Source organism: Meleagris gallopavo, chromosome 1 (genome assembly GCF_905368555.1).
Source record: "Meleagris gallopavo chromosome 1, MGAL_WU_HG_1.1, whole genome shotgun sequence".
Taxonomy (NCBI): Eukaryota; Metazoa; Chordata; class Aves; order Galliformes; family Phasianidae; genus Meleagris; species Meleagris gallopavo.
This window is the reverse complement of record NC_139404.1, coordinates 59,482,119-59,502,798: the sequence shown is the minus strand read 5'-3', so window position 1 is coordinate 59,502,798 and position 20,680 is coordinate 59,482,119. Positions and strand designations below refer to the sequence as shown.

General features: G+C 45.5%; 1 protein-coding gene across 3 annotated transcripts in view; it reads left to right on the top strand.

Annotated features, from left to right (window-relative positions):
- Positions 1–20,680, top strand: part of SLC6A12 (solute carrier family 6 member 12) — a 37,504-nt gene that overhangs the window by 11,946 nt on the left and 4,878 nt on the right. For all 3 annotated transcript variants that reach the window (XM_010714313.4, XM_010714305.4, XM_085229813.1), the window contains exons 4-14: positions 1,049–1,189; positions 2,969–3,056; positions 4,425–4,557; positions 7,316–7,450; positions 8,964–9,067; positions 10,058–10,182; positions 10,345–10,457; positions 11,075–11,212; positions 12,201–12,303; positions 18,253–18,353; positions 19,429–19,599. In XM_010714313.4, coding sequence (XP_010712615.1) covers positions 1,049–1,189; positions 2,969–3,056; positions 4,425–4,557; positions 7,316–7,450; positions 8,964–9,067; positions 10,058–10,182; positions 10,345–10,457; positions 11,075–11,212; positions 12,201–12,303; positions 18,253–18,353; positions 19,429–19,599 — 1,352 coding nt within the window. The remainder of the gene's footprint in view (positions 1–1,048; positions 1,190–2,968; positions 3,057–4,424; positions 4,558–7,315; positions 7,451–8,963; positions 9,068–10,057; positions 10,183–10,344; positions 10,458–11,074; positions 11,213–12,200; positions 12,304–18,252; positions 18,354–19,428; positions 19,600–20,680) is intronic.

Genomic DNA, 20,680 nt, shown 5'->3' with positions numbered 1-20,680 from the left:
CCACATGGTTCTTGAATGCCGCCAGGGACAGTGACTCCATCCCCACCCTAGGCAGCCTGTGCTAGTGCGTCATCACTCTTTCTGAGAAGGAATGTTTCCTAATATCCAACCTGAGCCTCTGCTGGTGCAACTTGAGGCCATTCCCTCTGATTCTATCGCTGTTACTTGGGAAAGGAAGTTGATCCTCACATCACTGCAACCTCCTTTCAGTGTGTGATAAGGTCTTCTCTGAGCCTCCTCTTCTCCAGGCTGAACAATCTCAGTTCCCTCAGCCACTCCCCACAGAACCTGTGCTTCAGACCCTTCACATCTTTGTTGCCTTTCTCTGGACACGTTCCAGGGCCTCAATGTCTTTCTTGTAGTGAGGGGCCCAAAACTGAACACAGTATTTATAGTGCAACTTCACCGATGCCAAGGAAAGAGAAGCCTGTGTTCAGGCAAATTAAATACCAGCACATGGCCTGGCGGCAGACAGCAGTGGTATCTCAAAGGGTGCTGACAGCCAGTTTTAAGCAGATGAATTTAGGCTTTCTGACCCAATGACTTTTCTGGTGTCTCAGTGAGTGATGAGCCCAAGGAACCAAGGGCAGAGCTCGTCTCCTATATCTGGTCTTTTGCCCCATCACCGTATTTTATGCTTAGTGTACATCACCAATGAGAACCCTACGTAAGTCTTTCCAGAAGAAATAAACTCACCTGTATTTCTTTTCTTTCAAGGCTATACGTCTTGTTTACCTGAAGGCGAGGCAGTGTAATGTAATACCACACTAGTATCAGAAAAATATTTTCTCATCAGTGAAAAGTTTTCTCCCTCTGTTCCACCATATAGCTGTCTAGAGATACCAGCAACATTTCCTGTCTTCATAAAATCCCTTCTCTTTCCTAGAGGTAGCTCTTACTCTATTCTGAAGTGACCTATGTGCTTGGCATTACGCTCTACTTACCGTAGCATGGACTATGCCCTTTTTGTTTTTGGGTAAGGGGTGGGGGACGAATTTAGACATTTGGTATCTGACAGCCTTCTCAGAGGCTTTGCTTTCCTTCACAGGAATTGGATATTCCTCGCAAGTCATTGAGATCTATCTAAACATCTACTATATCATTATACTGTCCTGGGCACTCTTCTACCTGTTCAGCTCATTCACCACTGTGCTACCATGGGCCAGCTGCAATAACCCTTGGAACTCAGGTACACCTTCCTCTGGTTGGCTTCTGAGGGGAGGAAAGGTAGGAGATGGAGTCTCAGTTTTCAAATAAATTCATGCAATCACAGAATCACAGATTCATAGATTCCTTTTCCCCTTTCCCAGTTCCCAGAAATTATTTGGGTTTTGTAGAAAATGCTTTTTCACTTGTCTAAAAATATTTTTACTGTAGATGAATGTCTTGGTTTCTGACATTATTTTGTAGTTGTACTGTGGGTTTCACAGAGTACTGTCCAGAGGGGTTGCTCCCATGAGGTGCTCTGTGGTCTGTGGGATTCCTGTGAAGGTAGCAGTCTTCATTCACCATGGACAAATGGCCAGGAAGAGTGAGTGGTCTGGCTTTATGCTTAGCAGTAGGGGACAGAAGACTATTTCTGCATGGAGATACTTTCATAATTGAGATTTCACTGAACAATCCACATTTTCTGGACAATGAGATACGTGGGGTGAGAAGAGTTTTCAAGCCAATTTAGAGTCTCCCTCACAAGGCAAGAGCTTTTCATTAGCTCTGGCACAATTATTTATTTTACAGTTCCCTTTTGCTACTTGGCTTCTTTTGAGCTTCTGGAGCAGTAGCTGCTCAGCTGTTTTCTTTTGCACACTTAACTTTTGGCTAAATCAGCCCAAACCTGCATTGGAGGATTTGTCAGTATGAGTCTCCCAGTGCAGGAACCAGAAACACAAAACTCTTAAAGCCCTCTTCTTCTGGTCTGATTTCATTGTCTTGGCCAGGGATCTCATTTCCTCCTGCCTACAGATCACAACACCATGCCCAGCAGTAAAGACTAGGCTTTCATTTTATTTAAAGTACTTGGGCTGTTCCTAGGAAGTGGAATTAGATATGAGGGGTTGTTTTGCTTTCAGTTCAAAGCCAGGCTGGAAAGGGCTTCAGCAGCAGCTAAAGCCCTTTATTTATTTCTTTATTTATTTTGCGGTGAATCATTCCTTTGATGTGTTAAATTTCCCTGCCCTATGGGCTATTTACTCACAGCTTCCTCTGCCCCTACATCCCAGCAGAGGTAAGCATCTTTGTAAAGAGTGGATCTGATTCCTTTAGCTCCCCCAACATGCTTTTGTTTGTTTGTTTGTTTGTTTGTTTGTTTTTTGGGGGGGAGTTTTTGTTTGTTTGTTTGTTTTGTTGGGAAAACCACAGATGTTCTCTTCATGTGCTGAAGCTTCCCAGCCAGAGCTGGGATTCCTCTGTTTTCCTGTGGACTATCTTTTGCTTGCCAAATGCGTGATGAAGTGCATTTCTTGGATGCATGGCATCTCCTCCATTTTTAGCAGTTTTACACTATGTGACAGAGTTGGGGATGGTGTAGTGGAACATGAAGGCAGTTGTGGTGTTTGAGAATATGTATGTGTGGATAGCAGATGATGTGTGGTGTGTTAGGAGAATGGGATTCTCTATCTTTTTTATTTTTCTATCTTTTTTATTTTTGGCTACCTACGGTGGCTACTTCACAGTAATCTACATTTTGCAGTCATGTGGTTTCCATCTGGCAGGGAACTGCTCTCCTCTTTCCCTCTCTCCTTACCCAAGCTCTCTGCCTACTCTTGGACTGGAATTCATAGCTGGGAAGAGCCAGGCTTCAGTGAGATGCTTAATGAGATACAAAAGTTTAATGAGATGTTTTATAGCACAGGGTGAAGAGTCTGTGTACAGTCAGCATGAAAGTTAGGGAACAGTGGGGAAGGAGCATCCCTCATGGAGGAGTCTTGGAAAATTTCTCTGGCTCATTGACTTCCTTTTCTTTTGGTAGAACTTTGTGTGGACTTTCTGAATAGCTCCGACTGGGACAACAGAACTGTGCCTGCAAACGCCACCTCTCCAGTGGTTGAGTTTTGGGAGTACGTGATCTCCTTTCTTCTGTTCAGGCTCCTCTCTCATCCAGGAAATATGCTGGAGTGGGAGGGATTCCATAAGACTAAGTAAGGTGCCACGTTTCAGAAGCAGGGGCATGTCAGACTTAGGGAGCACAGTGCACAGAGCTGCCAAGGAGATCATCATGGATTCCAGGAGAACTAAATGCACCCTGAAGGCTGCTTGCAGTAGCATGCCTGCCTAGAGAGCTCGCATGCACACATGCACATGTTCTGGCACTGAGATGTCGGGGCAAAAAAGAAGTACCAAAAGAAATGAGTACTTTCTGTAAGCTGCGTGTTTTTTGTAAGAAGAGGCCAGGGCAGACTGATCAGTCCTCTACAGTGAAATAGAAAGGGTAAAACTGCCATTTCACTTCTTCTGAACACATGCCCTGTCTTTGTATGTGGGAAGGAGACATCTGAGGCAGATAGGTGAGGCACCAGGTAGGCACTCAGGAAGGTTTGGCATTGGGTCTGGAGGCAATGAATCACCTATGAAAGAGGGGTCCTGCATCAGGCCAGCATCTTAGAGGGGCTTCTCACTGCAGCCCAGAGAGTTTGAAATGGCTGCAAGAACCATGCTGTTTCTATAACTATTAAAGTGCCCCTGAGAGGAGTGAGGCTGTCCCTTGCAACAACCAAAGTGCAAAGAGAATATGAGGTATGCATGGATGCAGAAAAAGTCTGCATGTTGACAAACTCTTTTTCCTGCCCTGTTCTTTACATCTTGCTACCTCTCAGAAATAGTTGTTTGGGGTTTTTGCACAAGCTGCAATGCAAAGGGAGCCATGAGGGGGGTTGATTTGGAGGAAGGAGTGTATAGGAATCTTAAGTGTGGGTCTGGGCTGCTGGGACTGCATGAGCTGCAGGGCTGAGCTCTCCTGTTGTCCATCTTGGTGATGGCGAGTATCCAGAGAATGAGGCTGAAGGAAGGAGATGGGAAACACAGAGACAATCTTAACTTATGTGCAGAGTGTTCATAGTGTATGGGGAGGTGAGAGGAAAGAAGTGGCCATGGGTTGATGATGACATTAGTAGCTTGCTTTGGATGGAGAAGTGTCTACCTAGCAGCTGTCAGGGTGATGGATCAGTGAGAGGTATGTGATGATTTCATTCTGTGTGGGTCTGGTGGGCACACTGCAGTAGGCTGGGAGGGTTGGAGGGCTTGGGCTAGCTGCGGGGCACGCTGGAGCAGCATCCACAGGAATAACAGAGAAGTAAGCCCTTGGCAATTCACTCATCTGGGAGCCCAGACAGATCTGTTTAATCTTTTCATGGGGTAAAATGTGTATTTGGATTAATGGGATCTGGGGTGTTAATGCTTATTTCCCTGTCCCTGTCTCTTCCTGACAGGAAGAGAGTCCTGGGACTAACGGATGGTATTCACAAACTGGGCACTGTGCGCTGGGAGCTGGCTCTGTGTCTCCTGCTGGCGTGGATCATCTGCTACTTCTGCATCTGGAAAGGTGTCAAGTCCACAGGAAAAGTAGGAACAGAGATGGTCCTCCTCATCCATAATCCTCCTTGTACCCATCTTACATTTCTTTCCCAATCTCTTACTTTTTCATGAAGTAGAGACTGGAGACACACAGCACCAAAGTCAAACCTAAAATCTGGTGGGTTCATATTGATTTACATTGGTTGTATTTGACCCATAAAAGGAAGGATGAAAAACGGGGAGGGAAAAGCAGTGGAAGAACTGGGAACTGATGGAAGTCATAGGTCACCTTTGTCCTTGCAGACAACCCACAATGGCTGATGAATACTCCACAAATGTCGTTGGGAACAACCCGCTCATCAGTGTGTTGTCCCAGTGTGACCTATTTATGTTTTTAGCTAGATCTCTTCAGTATCGAGCTTTCTATCCCTGGCAATAATTAAACAGTTAAGCAAAATAGAGAAGCTTCTGCCTGCAATTGTCTCAGCAAACAGATCACTAATTTCTCCTGCTTCTTTATCCTGCAAAATAGTTGGAGTGGGAGAGATGTCTTTGTGCTTTCCTTTGGGCTCCCTTTTGTACTCTCTCTGGCTCTATGGTCTTTGGCTCAGCAGGTCACTTTGTGCATTCTGCTCTTGAGGCTGAAGCCATTGCTCCAGTTCCCATAGGTCAGGTGGACTGGATATCCTTCTGGGATGGATGAATGTGGTGTGCCTTCGGGTGGGTGTCAGGGACTCTGCTATAGCCTTGACTGGGTCCGGGCATCCTTCCTCCCTGGGGCTGTGATGAGATGGGTAGGTTATCAACATAAGGGCATTCAGCAGATGTCCCAGAAACAAAGAGAGGGGAACCAATTTTTTGCAACAGCCTTCTTCCAAATAAGTATCCCTTATATTGGCAAATGTTCCCTGTAGAACTGCAGACCTTTGTTTGTTTCAGTGTCAAATCCCACTTCTGACCTTAAAACTACATTTTAATGGGCTGCTGTTTTAACAGAACAAGACAAGATCTTGCTCTTCTCTCCAGAGCCTCTTGCTGGTGCTGACCTGTCTTTCACCACTTCTCAAGGAGGGAGAGCAAGATTCCACATCTGTGGGAGAGGGGCTTTTAAATTGTCAATCTCTTATGCTCCATGTAAGCTGTTTTGTTAACACAGTGCCACCTTCATGAGAGTTATCATTCTGATCTTGTGAGTCTGGGTCTACATGGAAGTGCAATTGAGTTGTTGTAGGTTCCCATCAACTCTCAGCCCTCTTCCCACCAAGTCTTTTCTTTGCCCAGTGCTGCTCAGATGCAGAGAGTTTGCCTTTTGAGAGAAGGCTGAAGGAGTTCACTTAATCTGGGATCAAGTTGGGTTTGGCAACGTCAACCCAGAAAGTGAGAGTGCAGGCAGTAGCTGTCATGGTTTTCCTGGGACCACAGAAGAACTTCCCATTGCAAGGTTTACTTTTTCCTAGCCAAGTGTATGGTCCAGGTGAGTAACACAGAGTGAGTTTTCTTGTCCCAGCCAAGCCAGACAGACCAGTAGTCCGCTCTGCAGGTAGTTACATTGAGATTTACAGGAACACCATCACAAAACTCAGTTCCTTTCTTTTTCAATCCTGAATACACGTTAGGACAGGCAGTAGGGAGATCCCAGAAACTCTGGGTATATGCATAATTTTGTTTACCCATTGCAGAGTAAACAAATGCTGTGCTTGACTGAAGGGCTGCAACAATCAGCCTTTCCAGACTCTTGTGCTTATGCTTCTGTCATTTAAGGAGTCTAAACTTAAAGAAACAATAGTAACCTCAGGAAAATAATTTCAAATAATCCCATGAAGACCCATTTTCATTGAAAGCCTTTTTCTTTTATTCATTTTGCCCACTCTTGCACACTTTCAATCTTTCCTTTCCTGATGCAATCAGTTGATCTGTGCAGATGTTCCCCAGAAGTGATTTCTAAAGGTACATTTTCATTCTTGTGCCAAAAATTCTCCTGTTCTCTTTCAGTCAGGGAGCAGCAGACATGCTGAGTACCATGACTGATTTGATCAATTATCACTAGGCAGCAACAACTTCATTTTTGACCCCTCACTTTGAATCCATACAGTAAACAAGCTTTAATTTTACTTGGATGAATTGTAGTAGTGAATAAAGGTTGAGAAGTTGTAGATTGCTCATGGATATTTTGCAAACAACAGCAACTAAAAGTTATATTGGGCAATAGATCAGGGATGATTAATTCTACTGTAATATCTGTTTACATAGCACACAGGGAGATGTGAAAAGAAAGCTTTACGGAAACAATGGTATGTTTTCTTGACAGACTTCTAGGCTCCAGGTGTCCCCATTTTTTACCCATGAGCAAGGGGCATTGGAGGGATGAGGGAGTCACACGAGCACCCCTGGAAATACAGTGTCAAATTGGGCAGCAAAAGTTGCTGTTTAATTTGGAAACCCCTTGCTGGGAATGGGACAATTTTAATAACTCCTCATTAAAACTCAGTGACAGGAAGAGACGTAGGTTTCTTTTGCAGCTCTGGAAAGATGAAGAGAACAGCTTGAGAGCAGGGAAATGAAGATGACTGGAAAGAGAAAATAGCAAGAGCAACCAGTGACAAAACCTTGTGTGAGGAACAGAGCGTAGATTAACAAAACCACTGCTGAGATGTAGCCTTGATTAATCCCTTCCCCATCTCAAGTCCATGTTAGCAGTAGCGGCCATTGCCAGAGAGAAGGTCCAGGGACATCTGCTGGGTGGGGGCTGCGGGTGGGACAAAGTAATGCCCGCACTCCCTGCTGATCCTCTCTGGTTTCCCTGCAGGTCGTGTACTTCACTGCCACCTTCCCATACGTCATGCTGGTCATCCTGCTGGTGCGGGGAGTCACACTGCCGGGTGCCGCTGAGGGGATTGTCTTCTACCTGAAGCCAGATGTCTCCAGGCTAGCAGATCCACAAGTGAGTGGGGCAGATGAGGTTCTGGCTTCCTGTTCTCGGGGGAGGCCTTCAGACTGGGAGAAACTTGTTACAGGGTGAGCAGGGCCTGGCCCTCACGTTGTGCAGATTCTCTGCTCGCATCTGCAGCATATGGGCATATTAGGTCATTGCTACTCATGGGCTCAGCAAAATCAGAGGAGTGCATGAAATATTTACCATGCAGCAGATGGTTTTGCTGGGTCTTAAATACAAATAATTACGGAAAGGTGGGGGGGAAGCAATCTACGACTTTCCATTTCTTCAGGCCTGCTTAGAGCTTTGTGTGCCTGGGACCAACCACATGCCATCAGTGCACGTCCCAACATGCAGTCAGATCTCTTCCCCCATCCAGGTGGGCAGCATTCAGGACCCCCATCCCAAAGACCCCGACACCTCTCCATCACAGCAGGTCGCTTTCCTTCCCAGGTGGGCTCAGCAGCGCATGCAAGCTGCATGTACCATTTCTCCAGGGTGTTAATGCAGCTCCCCAGCCCCAGGGAGGGTATTTAAATGACATTGCTGCTAATTATTCTGCTGCTAAATCTTTCTGTGGAGGCAGCCAAGCAATATGCTTAGCCCACAGCCTCAGCTTAACTCCCGCATCTTCCCAGATGGCCGCAGCCCCCACTGCTCCCAAACCAGCTGCCAAACACACTATCTTCCCCCAAATGGCTTTCAGATGCAATTATATGTTGTCAGTACAAAATCTGTGGTGCGCTAAACACAAGAGCCAGCCAAACATAAATGGCATTTTAATATCGAAATAAATAACAGGGGGGCAATGGAGGCTGAGTGTGTTTTATTCATGACCAGAGCTTATTCATCGAAAGCCTCGCAATCTTTTAAAGCCTAAACAAAGCTGACATGGTCTTTCCAGGCTGCAGCAAGGCAGCATAGCAGGAGTGAGGAATCCTGCTACTGATTTGCAAAGCTTGGGTGCAAAGCTGGATATGTGTGTGTACCCATGCCACACACTCCCGTGGATTTGAGCAGCAGTGCCCAGGCTGGGGTTGTCTGCAGGCTGTCAAATTGTAGCTGCCTGGCTGTTTGCTGCTGCTTAGAGGAAAAAGAGAATGAGGGGGAGTTTACAGACAGACAGAAAGAGGGCTGTGTTACCTCCTGCCTGTTACCCTGAATCTATGACAGGGAGTGGGAGCAGTGCTGGATTTCACCCTGCAGCTCTTTGGGAGACCAAGGCCCCAAGACCTTCTTGGGGAAGAGGGATGGAGCAGAGGGAAAGGAGCCCACTCAGCGTTGGCCAGTGCCCTTGTGTCACTCTGATGTGCAAACACAGACCCCACAAGAGCATTTTCCTAGAGGTCTTTTCATCTGATAGTTCAGTTTCCCAGAGATGTATTCCAGTTTCTGCATCCATTGTGTCCTCCTATCCCATACAGTTTGTTCAGCTCCGATGGAGGGGTGTTTGCCAGGCAGGGCACAGCCACTTGTTTATTTTGTCACCAGATCTGGAGACCACTGACATTCTCTGTTCCAGGTCTGGATGGATGCAGGCACACAGATTCTCTTCTCATATGCCATATGCCAGGGATGCCTGACAGCTCTGGGCAGCTACAACAAATACACCAACAACTGCTACAGGTAAGAGAAGCCTAGGTGCTTCAGGAAATTTGGTCTTTCTGGAAATTTGCTCAGAGACAAATTGCATTGGGCTGTGCCTCATGAAGATAGATCTTTGGGCAATACTATTTTGAATAAGAACGTGCTCATAGTTTGGGATTGAGATTGGCTAGGGCAATGGAGGAACTCCAAGAGAAATGTTTTAGCAGCCCTCTCCTGCATGAGTCAGCTTGAGAATTGGGGGGGACTGGAGAAAAAAAGGAATGGAGTATGCCCAGCCAGTGTGGTGATACCACAGGCTGCTTTGATGGGGTGAGTGAGCAGGGGCTGCACAACTATCTCTGCTGTCACTTGCAACGTAGGGGAAATGGTACAAAGATGATAATGGCTGGGCCCCCTGTCTCTAGTTCTTCACTAACAGCAGGGTAATGTATTGCCAGTGGCATTTTGATCCTATCAAGGAGATTAATCAAGTCTATCTGGCCTCTTCCTTGCCCTTGAATTACAGCTCTATTTTTTCCATGCCCTGACATGAAGCTCAGTAAAGCCATCAAGACCGTTTCTGGCACATTCCTCAAAGTCCTGTGGAGATGGGGCTGTGTTATTACTTCCAGTATTGCTCCACCGCAGATGGGAAAATTTTACAGTGCTCTGGAGACATCAGTCATCTCTTCTGCCCTTCTCAAAGAGGTGCTGCTGTGGCTGCTGTCCAGGCAATTAATACTTTTTCCACGGCAATGTGTTTCCCTTCACAATGTGTCTGTCACCCATGGAGCAGTGTGTTGACACTTTCCTCTAGTATCTTATGTGCCTTGCACTGTTGACATGGCTCTAGATAGCTCTCCAGCCCAAATACACTGCATACCTGCACTTCTCCATAGCAATTGATGGTTACTTTGGAGGGAGCTGAAGAGCAGTATCCCTCAGTGCTTGGGGAAGCTGAGTACAGAAGTGACCCTAAGTGGGCCTGCTGTGCAAAGGGAAACTGTGCTCTCTCATCTCCTCCTGCAGGGACTGCATTATGCTCTGCTTCCTGAACAGTGCCACCAGCTTTGTTGCTGGCTTTGCCATTTTCTCTGTGCTGGGTTTCATGGCTCGAGAGCAGGGTGTCCCCATTGCGGAAGTGGCTGAATCAGGTAGGTTTTTCCAGCAAACTTTGAGCCTGAGGAGACTGGGGAGGGGGGCTTTTCTGAAGTGGACCCCAAGATGTTATCTACATCCTCTGTTGCTGTGCTGTCTGCAGTGAGGTCTGCAGGACCAGTGCTTTCAGATGTGGTCATGCTGCTGTTTGTTGGCAGGTCCTGGCCTGGCTTTCATAGCATACCCAACAGCAGTAACAATGATGCCTGTGTCTCAGCTTTGGTCCTGCCTCTTCTTCCTCATGCTGATCTTTTTGGGACTGGACAGCCAGGTACAGCAAACTAACCCTCCTTCTTCAACTCCTAAGTGTCTCTTTCCAATCTGTGCACGTCTTCATGCCTGTGGGAAAGGATTAGGTGGTTATATGCTTTGCTGGTACCTCAGGTACATTCTCCACATTGTCCACAGCTCTTTCACACCACGGGTACTCATAGTCAGGGCTGAAGAGAGGCCAGTGGGTATGTGTGGTGGCATCTCTGTTTGGCATCTTTATCCTCATATGTATGCGAGGGTGTTCCAGCACATTTCCAGCTGCAAGGGGGAATGGTCTTGCATCCACCTCTTACCCTCCAGTACTCCAGGAGGAAAACCCAGCAGAGCAATGTGAAACCCTGGTATGCTGGCTCAAGGGGAGAGGGACTGTCCTGGCTTGGCTGCCAAGCAGGGCATTCTGTTCAGGCTCTACTTCATAGCACCTAAACATGTGAACCTCCACTTCTCTTTGTTCCCTGAATCAAAGTCCCTTCTTTCCTCACCTTGTTGATTGTTCTCCTTCACGCTGGCCTAGCTGTCTTGGGAGAAGTCTCCAAGTCTTGACGAGAAAAGGACAGTGAGCATGTTCTTGGGAAAGGGGAGACATTGGGCTTTGTAACCTATATTCTTCTGCAGTTTGTCTGTGTGGAAAGCATGGTGACAGCTCTTATTGACATGTTCCCGGGAGTGTTTCGAAAGAAGGGACGTCGGGAGCTGCTGATCCTGGCCATTGCGGTGATGTGCTACCTGCTGGGCTTACTGCTGGTCACTGAGGTAAGAGAGGTAGAGCTGGGCTACAACCAGACACCAGAAATTCTGCATGACTGCTCTGGAGGAGCACTTAGAAGCAGCAGGCTTGTCTTTGATGCTTTTGTTTATCCTTCATTTTCAATGCATTAGCAGGTGTCTCTCAGCCAGTGTCGCTGATGGTGTGATGCTCCTGCACCTGTTATGGAGCCACAGAGACAGCCCTGAAGCTTGATAAGGCTGCCTTATGCAAATACCACCTTGCTCAAGCAAGCTAAGCTGCATATTCAGAAGCTGTTCTAAGGGCAGTGATGGTTTGCTGCTGTTTTGCATGAGAAGCAGAGTGGCAGGAGGAAAGGATGGGGTAATGAGTGCAGCATCATCTTGCCTGAGCCAAGGGAGAGCCTGTTGTCTCTGGACCAGAAGCAGCAGAGTTGTGTTGATGCAATGCCATGCATGTGATCAAGAGAGCTTTGACTGTGAGAAATTGAACTCAGGGATTCCATGGATTTGGTATGCCCCTCGTGTGAAGGCATCTACACCTATTGTTGCAGGACACCACCTTAGATGAGTTGGGATGAAGGAATTCCACTACTCTGTCAGTGGCTAGAGTCCTTCAGCACCCTTGGAAAGCATCTGCTTGACTTCTGTTGGCATGGCTTTCTCTTTGGAAAACACACATCAAAATATGAGGCGACTGAATTGTAGAGCTAGCTGATGGCACGTAGACAGGGCTCAACCCAGAGATAGGGGCAGAAGGAAGTGATGTGCCTGCCATCATGGCTATGGACCTTGAGAAATATGTAAACATGGATGCAGGCAAAATACAATATCATCTGAATATCCTGGCAATCAGGATCCCGATTTCTTAGATGCAGAGATTTTCACTGTCATAGTGATTTGAAGTAATGCTGGAAACTTGCTAGGTGATTAACAAACAAACCCAAACCAATAATAAAGTGCTCCTGTGGACATAGAAATCTGCCATGACTCCCTTTCTTTACCTGTGTTACAGGGTGGGATGTATATCTTCCAGCTCTTTGATTACTATGCTGCTAGTGGCACGTGCCTGCTATTCCTGGCCATTTTTGAAGTCATCTGTGTAGGATGGGTTTACGGTAAGTAGAGGACAAAAACCTGTGCTCTGCTTCTCAAGGCTAGGGCTGGGGGTGGAAGAGTGGAGGTGGATGGAAAAGATTCACCACTCTCCTAGGAAGCAAAGAAATGCTGTAATTACCCTCTTTCTTGTCTGGTTTCCAGTGTGTTTCCTCACAACATTTTTTAACTGCTCTATATTTAGAGTAGAAATGACTTTTCCATCTCTGAAGCTTGCTTATCTTGTGTTACCTTGCTGCTCTTTCCATTCATCCTATGGGTTAGAAAACCAGCTATGGAGGAGTGACTGCAGTTCGTCAGACTCTGTTTCAGTCTGCACCCTGTGCCTCTGGTTTAATCCTGCCAGTTTGTTTCACACAAAGTGCTGGGATACAGACTTGCTGCGTGCCACTTCTGTGATGATGCATGCTTTATATTTTTCACGGGCTGTGATGGCAGTCCCAAAAGAAATGAATGGGACTGCCTTGGCACTCAGTGAGGACTGTAACCAAACCACACAGGAGCAGAATTAGGCTGAGCTCAGTGAACTACCAGAAGGAAACCAGCTACTTGTTGGTGTGCAGTAAGCAGAAAATCCTGTGGTATCCAGGAAGGTCTCTGCCCTGCTGAGTAGTGCATGAGCCCAACAGGCTGCAGTCCACCTCACTGAAGTACATATTGAGGCTGGTGGTTTCCAGGAGAAGGGGTTAGTTTTGTGTGTTATGGAGCAGAGGCTTCCTGTCCTTGGCATAATAGAATCACAGAATCATTAAGGTTGGAAAAGACCTCCAAGGTCACTTAGTCCAACCATCAGCCTATCACCACCATGCCTACTAACCCACGTCCCTCAGTGTCACGTCCACATGCTTCTTGATATGGCAGTCCAGCATCTTCAAGGACAGCATAGTCATATAGATGAGACCAAACTGACAGCATCCCCAACAACAGCACCTGCTGGCTCCTTGCTGCACCAGGTAGTGTGCCCTGATCAGCCTAAGGAAAACACTGCAGGCATGAGCATCATTCATATCTTTTTTTTTTTTTTTTTTTTTGATGGCTAGCATTGGATGCTTAGGGAGGAGCATAGGGGGTATTTTGGCAATGATATTTCCTGGAAATATTCCGAACGTAGAATCTTCCTATTTATCTTCTGCATTTTTTTTTTTTTTTTTTTTTGTAGTTGGCTCACGTAAGCATTTATCATCCAAAAAACCCTACAGCAAGTAGTTCCACAGCTTGGTCTGTGGTATGAGGTATTGCAATCTTTTGCTTGTTTTGAGCCTGCCACCTGCCAGTTCCTTTTTCTGCCCCACAGATCTTACTTCAGAAGAGATAGGAGAACAGTCAGCCCACATTTTCTTTCTTTGGTATGTGTGGTTTTACAGAGTTTGCCATGGCTGTAGTGCACTTGCTGATAAAGATGTTCTCATATCATGTTCTCCAAACAAACAAATCGAACAAATTTCTGGTCTGGAAGGACTTCTTTCTCACTGAGATGGGAGCAGGTTCTGCTGCTTGTGTTCAACCTTCCAGGGATGCAAGAAATGTGTGTCTGTAGGAGAGATTTATTCTAGAGAGATATCCTGGGAGGGAAACTCAACTGAGAGCTTGCAGTGCCAGACCTTGGCCAGATTTGAATTTAATCAACTTCTGTAAGTTCCCTGTGAGATTTCTAAGGAGAAGGAGATTTCCATCCATGCATAACAGGGCATACAGGGCTATCACCGCCCTGAGCTACATTAAATTTACATTACAGTTTGCCCATTCTTCCCTCCTTCTGCCCTGCTCCTCATGGCAAGTAGCCATTCCATGGTCTGATTCTGGGCTGGAATGCAGACAGTAGGCTGAGACAGGCCATCTTAGTGGAAAAGATGTGCCTAGTGCCAACTACTGCTTTTTTCGCAGCCTGAAAATTGGCAGGACCAAGCCACTTGCTTACACTGTGAAGAATTATAGCGTTTTCGCTAACACAAATACACGCTCTGAGTTTCCCCTCTCCCAGCACATACGCCAGCCGCCCACCACTTGGCAGCCTCCCTCTGCTGACAGGCAGATGCTCTTGCTCAGATCTAAGGCTTTCCTCACGTACTGCTCTCTGCCTGCACAAGGACCTCACAGCATCCCACCTGCCATCCCTGTTTGCTGCAGGGAGGGACAGAGTTGATTTGGTTTCTTCCCCCATCTGTGTCCCTTCCATTTTTGGCGACACAGCCCTCATATGAGTGGGTACTCTTCTTGTGCACTGGGGTTGCAGCATGATGCCACAGAAACATGGTATGGGAGTGATGTTTTCGTTTTTCAGGCAGTCACAGCATGCATATTAGGATAAGCTGTTGCAGGAGAAAGCATGTGGGGCTGAAACCACTGAAACCATTAGAACTGTTTACAAAGCTAAAGCAAACTGATGCCAGCAGGCACCTGTGGGTGGCTGCAGGGTGAATCTGTGTTGAGCTGGTATAAATCTTCCTCTCTTGCTCACATGCGGTGTGTCTACCAGCAGCAGCAGCAGGTTCCTCCTGGCTGGATCCTGCCCATCAGGCTGCCCTACCTGAGTTTGCTTTATCCTCTTCGATGCCCCTGCTACAGGCAACCTTACATTGTTATTTATGGATTGCAAAGGCTCTTTAAAAGCACCTGGTACCCAAATGGCACACAGTTCCTACAGTGCTCCAGCAAATGTCCTACCAGCATTTTCATAGGTTTGGCACAGGCGTGGGCACTGCAAGTTTGGGACAGCAAACTCAGAGCTGTGGCGTGGCACCAAGGTCATCGTGTACTGACTTCCTATGGATGAAATTCAGTACAGATGAATGCAAATAAATGCAGCTTAGGAGAAAAGATTTAAAAGAGAGGGTTTTGTCATAGGCTCTACATAACAGTTCAAACAGGATGTACTGTGTTGTGATTTAAACCGGCAGACAACCCAGCACCATTCAGCTGTTTGATCACCCTCTCCCCTCACTCAGGGGATATGGGACAGAAATGGAAAAAGATAGAACTTGTAGGTTGAAATAAAGGCAGTTAATCAGACAGAAAAATAAGAGAAAATTAATAATAATAATAATTATATACAGAACAAGTGATGCACAGTGCAATTCTCACCACCCACTGACTGATGCGCAACCCATTCCCTGAGCAGCAGCTGTCCTCCCAGCCAACTCTTCTCCATTTTGTTGTTCAACATGACACCACATGGTACAGCGTATCCCTTTGGCCAGTCTGCATCAACTGTCCTGGTTCTGCACCCTCCCATCTGCTTCTCCCCACTCTGTTCCCTCACTGGCAGGGCAGCACCAGAAGAACACATGTCCTTGGCTCTGCTCAGCACTTCAAAGTGACAACTAGAAAATCAGCACCTTATCATTATTCTCATCCAGAATCCAAAACAGCACTATACCAACCACTGGGAAGAAAATTAACTCTATCTCAGCTGAAACCAGGACATATTGAGAAATATTTCCTGGATTATGTACTTCATCTGTGAAACACACTGTTTCTGGGTGTGGAAGAAAAGAAAAATCTTTGCCCCTTTCAGTTTGGATATTACTTGCAGTTGTTCTAAGCTACTTCTAATATTCTGGGAAGGAAGGGGGACTGCACAAATCCTCTAGCTTCTAAGTTGCACAAAAAGCCAATGCTGAGTGATTGAACTGATGATTTCTTTGTCTTGATTACTTTTCCATATTCTGTGAAAAGCAGAACACGTAAAAGCTCCCATTAATGTACTTTCTGAGGCTGTTCATGTCAGTGACCATCGTGTTTCACCACAACCTACTGTTTGCCACAGTGGTCCTGGAAACATAGGACTTGATGGGAATACTACAGAGAATAGGGATGGGAAAAGGTGGACCCATGCTGTAACTGACTGTAAGGTTTGTGTTGTTTCATGGAGAATAGACATGCGCTGTGTCTTTCTTTTGCCTGGCATCTTTGTGTTTCTTTAATCACAACGTCTCTCACAAGATCTTAGATCCAAAATTTGCAGTGAAATTGACTTCAGCCGTCAGTGTGAATTAATTTATCCATCGTATATCTGACATCATGGTGTGTTTCTGTGGAAACACTGTACGGTGTAAGAGACTGCGCTATACTGCAGCCATATCATTTATCTCACTCTCCTTTTTTTCCTACCCCATGGAAGATTTTGGCTTTGTGGCAGAACATATTTTTATATTATCTCCCCTTTATCCCCAACATATTTTCAGAAACATTATCTGAAGCCTCATGGGATTGGTAGCTTGGAAGTTTTAGGGTTCTGTTTTCTGATATAGGCTGGGCTCCTACACAAGGCTGTGTGTCTCTTGATATGCGCAGCTTGTTTTTTGCTGGAAGCTACTTGTTAACTTGCCAACTCAAGATGGGAACCATGAGGTATTCAAAGAATGAGCTCCTCCCCATCCCTCTTTCCTAAATGCTTCAAAAGCTGGTTTTAAGGGAGCTTTCCTGCAAACATTAGTCATGGGATACAGAAAATAACACAAAGAATTACAGAAAAGAAAAACATGCTTAATATGCTGTTATAGAATTCACACAAAGAAAAAGATCTTGAGACTTGGTTCTAAGACAGAAAAACATAACACAACAAAGCACATTAAATACTAAGTACATGGTAGTGTGGCAAGTCCTCTAGGATAAATTTTTGCCCAGTCTTCTGGTATCAAGATGCAAGGAAGCAAGGTCTCAGCTCATTTGGAGATAGGAACCCTGGCAATGAGTTCACAGTGGGATGAACAATTCTAAAAGCAGAAGCCATTCTTTATCAGCTAAGCACTATGATAAAACTTCAATAAGGCAAATACAGTAACCATTTCTATGGGCAAGTTATCTCCAGCTTTTTGTTTAATATTGTTGCCCTATTTTATCTCAGGAAGTCTGATTTAGTATTTCTAGTAGTTAGGAAGATCTTCGTGCATTCTTATTAGTGCATTCTTATGAGGATCTCTGATCTATGAGGATCTTATTCCTTGAAGACATCCTAGAGCTAGAAGGTCTGCTGAATTCCACTTGCGTTTTGTTGTCTCCTCTGTATATCACTGCATGCATTTCAAGTTTATGCTTTGGTTTGAGAAGAGTCAGTGGATAGGGTCTGATCCGTGGAATGATTTTTAGATGCTCTTTAGAGGTATATCCCACTCTGTTGCATCATGGGGTTCAGGTGGGTGCAGGCTACTATTGGCTGCGTAAGAGAAGGTGACATATTTTTAAACCCTGACATTAACTTGAACTCTCTGAATATTTCTTGAGCACAGAGTCAGATCTTTCCATGGTATTGTGATGTGTGTACAGAAGTTAGACTTTAATTTAATGGGCCAGCATGCAACTTAGGTGAACAGTGAGAGAAGGAAGAGATCAGGCATCCACAGGTTTACTTATATTGAACAGAACAGCAATACTTGCAGATGGAAGATTTGTTTTCTAGCAGAGTTTGGATTTCCGGGTCTTTTGGTTTTATGCCAAAAAATAAATATTCTATGGAAAGCAGGCTCTTCATGACAGCTGAAACACCCAGTTCAGTGTGGATTCTTGACATAAACTCTTTGGTGTGTTGAGCTGGTAACAAAGAGAGGATTTTATTTGGCGTTCCCTGCTCTCTTTGTTTCTTGCATCACTCTGGGCTCACACATTCCCATGTGCTCCGTGTTGACCTGTAAACCAAATACCCCTCATGCCAGGGGCTGCATTCTCTGACTTACGCTGCTGCTGTCTGAGGGACAGGTTATTTATTTTATGTTAAGCTTTCTGGAAAGTTATGGCTGAAATTAAAAGCCTCCATCTGTATTTAGCCACAGGTGAGCATTCTGGATACCAGGAAAGTCTGTCATATGCTCTTATTAGGGTAGCCATGTTTTTTGCCAGGAGGAAACACTGAGGATAAAGAAATATGGGATCTGATGTGAGTTGTGATTGAAGGAAACAGCAATGATCTTACCTCCTCACTTCTGACTTTGTCTCTGTGCTGGCTGGTGGCCAAGGTGCCAACCGCTTCTACGACAACATTGAGGACATGATTGGTTATCGGCCATGGCCTTTGATCAAGATATGTTGGCTGGTGTTCACCCCAGGTCTGTGCTTGGTAAGTACGTGCAGTTATGACAACATAACATATTATTCTGGGTCCCCACATTCTTCGTAGGAAAGGCTGATTTGTCTTCAAGGTGCTACTGTCGTTTTATCAAGCTCCTTGTGGAGAAGTACAAGCTTGTCCATAGCTGAGGTGTCAACTTTTTTCCTTTGTAAAGCCTTGTCTTTTGCCTGGAAAATTAATTAAGCCTGAAAAGCACTTGTTTACTGACAAGGCAAAGGAAAATGTATCCTAAAAGTCTGAAGAGCTTTGGTCAAGTTACTTTTGAATAGAAGACTGGTGAGTGTTACACTGTTCTGAAAAACTTGCTTCAGCCCATGTTCCTGCAACCTCTCATGGTTCAGAAATATCTTTCTATGGCCTTTTGCTTTCTGTATTATTAAATCTCTTTGAAAACTTCTCAGACAACTGTATTAAAAACAAACAAACAAACAAACAAAATAACAACAAAAAATCTTCGAAGATAAGTTCCTGCCTCTTTCAAGTTCATGTCCAGCCTTACTTCACTGACATTTACAAGTTTTCTGTGCCAAATTCTGATCTTGTGGATTGTTTCCTTTGTAGGAACACAGACAGGATATATAGCTACAGTTTACATAAGAATTCTGTTCCTCTGTCCTTGGAGTCCACTAGGAATTAAATATTGGAGGAATTTTCAAACTAAGTCTGATTCGGCCCCAATTATTTGAGTGTTCTGTGGCTAGAGACCCCCAAGATTGATGAATCTGTGCCTGGTACTTCTGAAATGCTTCTGAAAAGGACAGCAACAGTTTCTGACCTCAATATGACTAAATTTCAGTCTCTCTGTTCCCAGACCTTCAAATCTGCTGCCAATTTTGCTTAGGTTGAACCCACAGGGAGCTTGCAGAGAAGCCTGGACCTGGTTGAGAAAACTGTGCACGCAGTCAGCATACATCAAGCTCTGGCTTGTTGCAGTGAGCAATGGCCATGCTAGCTCATGCACAACAGCACACTCATTGCCACCTAGCTGGCACGTGCAGGGCTGGACTGCCTGACTCCCTCTGCTCCATATACCCTGGCTATGTTTGTGTTCTGTGTTCCCCAGGCTGTCTTCTTGTTCTCCCTAATTAAGTACACACCCTTGAAATACAACAATTCTTACGTGTACCCACCCTGGGGCTACGTGCTGGGCTGGCTGATGGCTCTCTCCTCCATGGTCTGCATTCCTCTCTACATCATCTTCATCCTCCTGAGGACCAAAGGATCCCTGAAACAGGTACTGAGATCGTGGTCACTGGGTGAATTGCTACTGCCTCCCTATGACAGCTCATGGGAAGGGCCCTGGGGAGGATACACATTGCGCATTTTTCCTCTGAGAAGGCAAGGAGAAGTGTGAGTGCCTTTTCCCCAGAATGCCCTACAGATGTTGTTGACAACATGTAGGGCTTGGAGGATCTCAGCACAGCTTTCAGTTTGATCATCAGTTCTCCAGAGTTTTCCATGAGAACATGGTGCTACCATTCATGATGCAAAGCACAGACAGATATGGGCAGAACACCTCTAATGCTGGCTCCACTGAATAACAGAGGGCCTCCCAGTGTGTGCTATCTGAGGCCACATGCTGACTGGTTTAACATGCTGATGATGTTAGTAAAGATATCATCTTTTACTTCTCTTCCTTTACTGACTCGTGCCAGCGCAAATCAGGTATAAAACCAAGGTCTGTTTTACCTTTTTTTTTCATGTCCCTTACCTCTGCTCCCCTTTTAGTCCTGAGTGATGATTGTGTTATTTTCTTTGAAGAAACTGCACATGACTATTAAAGAGGAGATGCTCACAGACCTACAAAGGTCTACTATGGCCGAGCCTGTGCTCGCCTAACTGTAGGCCTGGGACAACTGCCTAGGAAGTTGTTGCAGAGCGGCTAATGTCTGTCTCAGGCTCAGAAGAATTTCAAGTGAAATACCCAGATGGGGAAAGTGATGATAAAAGTTCAGTGAAAAAGTGAGAGGGGCATAAGCCATGCAGGCGGGGAGGTGAAGGAGGAATACAGTCCTATTAAATATCTTCCTTTTTGCTGCCTTTGGCCATGATGCTGATTGCTATTGGTGGCCATGAAGAGGTGACGAGGTCGGGAGGAACTGCCTGGTATATCTCTTGATAAAAGGCTTAGTGGAAGATAAATTGTAATTTCTCTTTGCCACTGAACATGGATTTAAGGAAAGGCACCTCAACCTTTCAACCTTTTAACTTCCCTAGCTATTTCAGTTTGGAAATGTATCCCTCCCAATGCAACACACTATGAGTCAATCTTGTGGCAAGTTGTCATGATATGGTTTGCTCCAAGTTCAGATCTG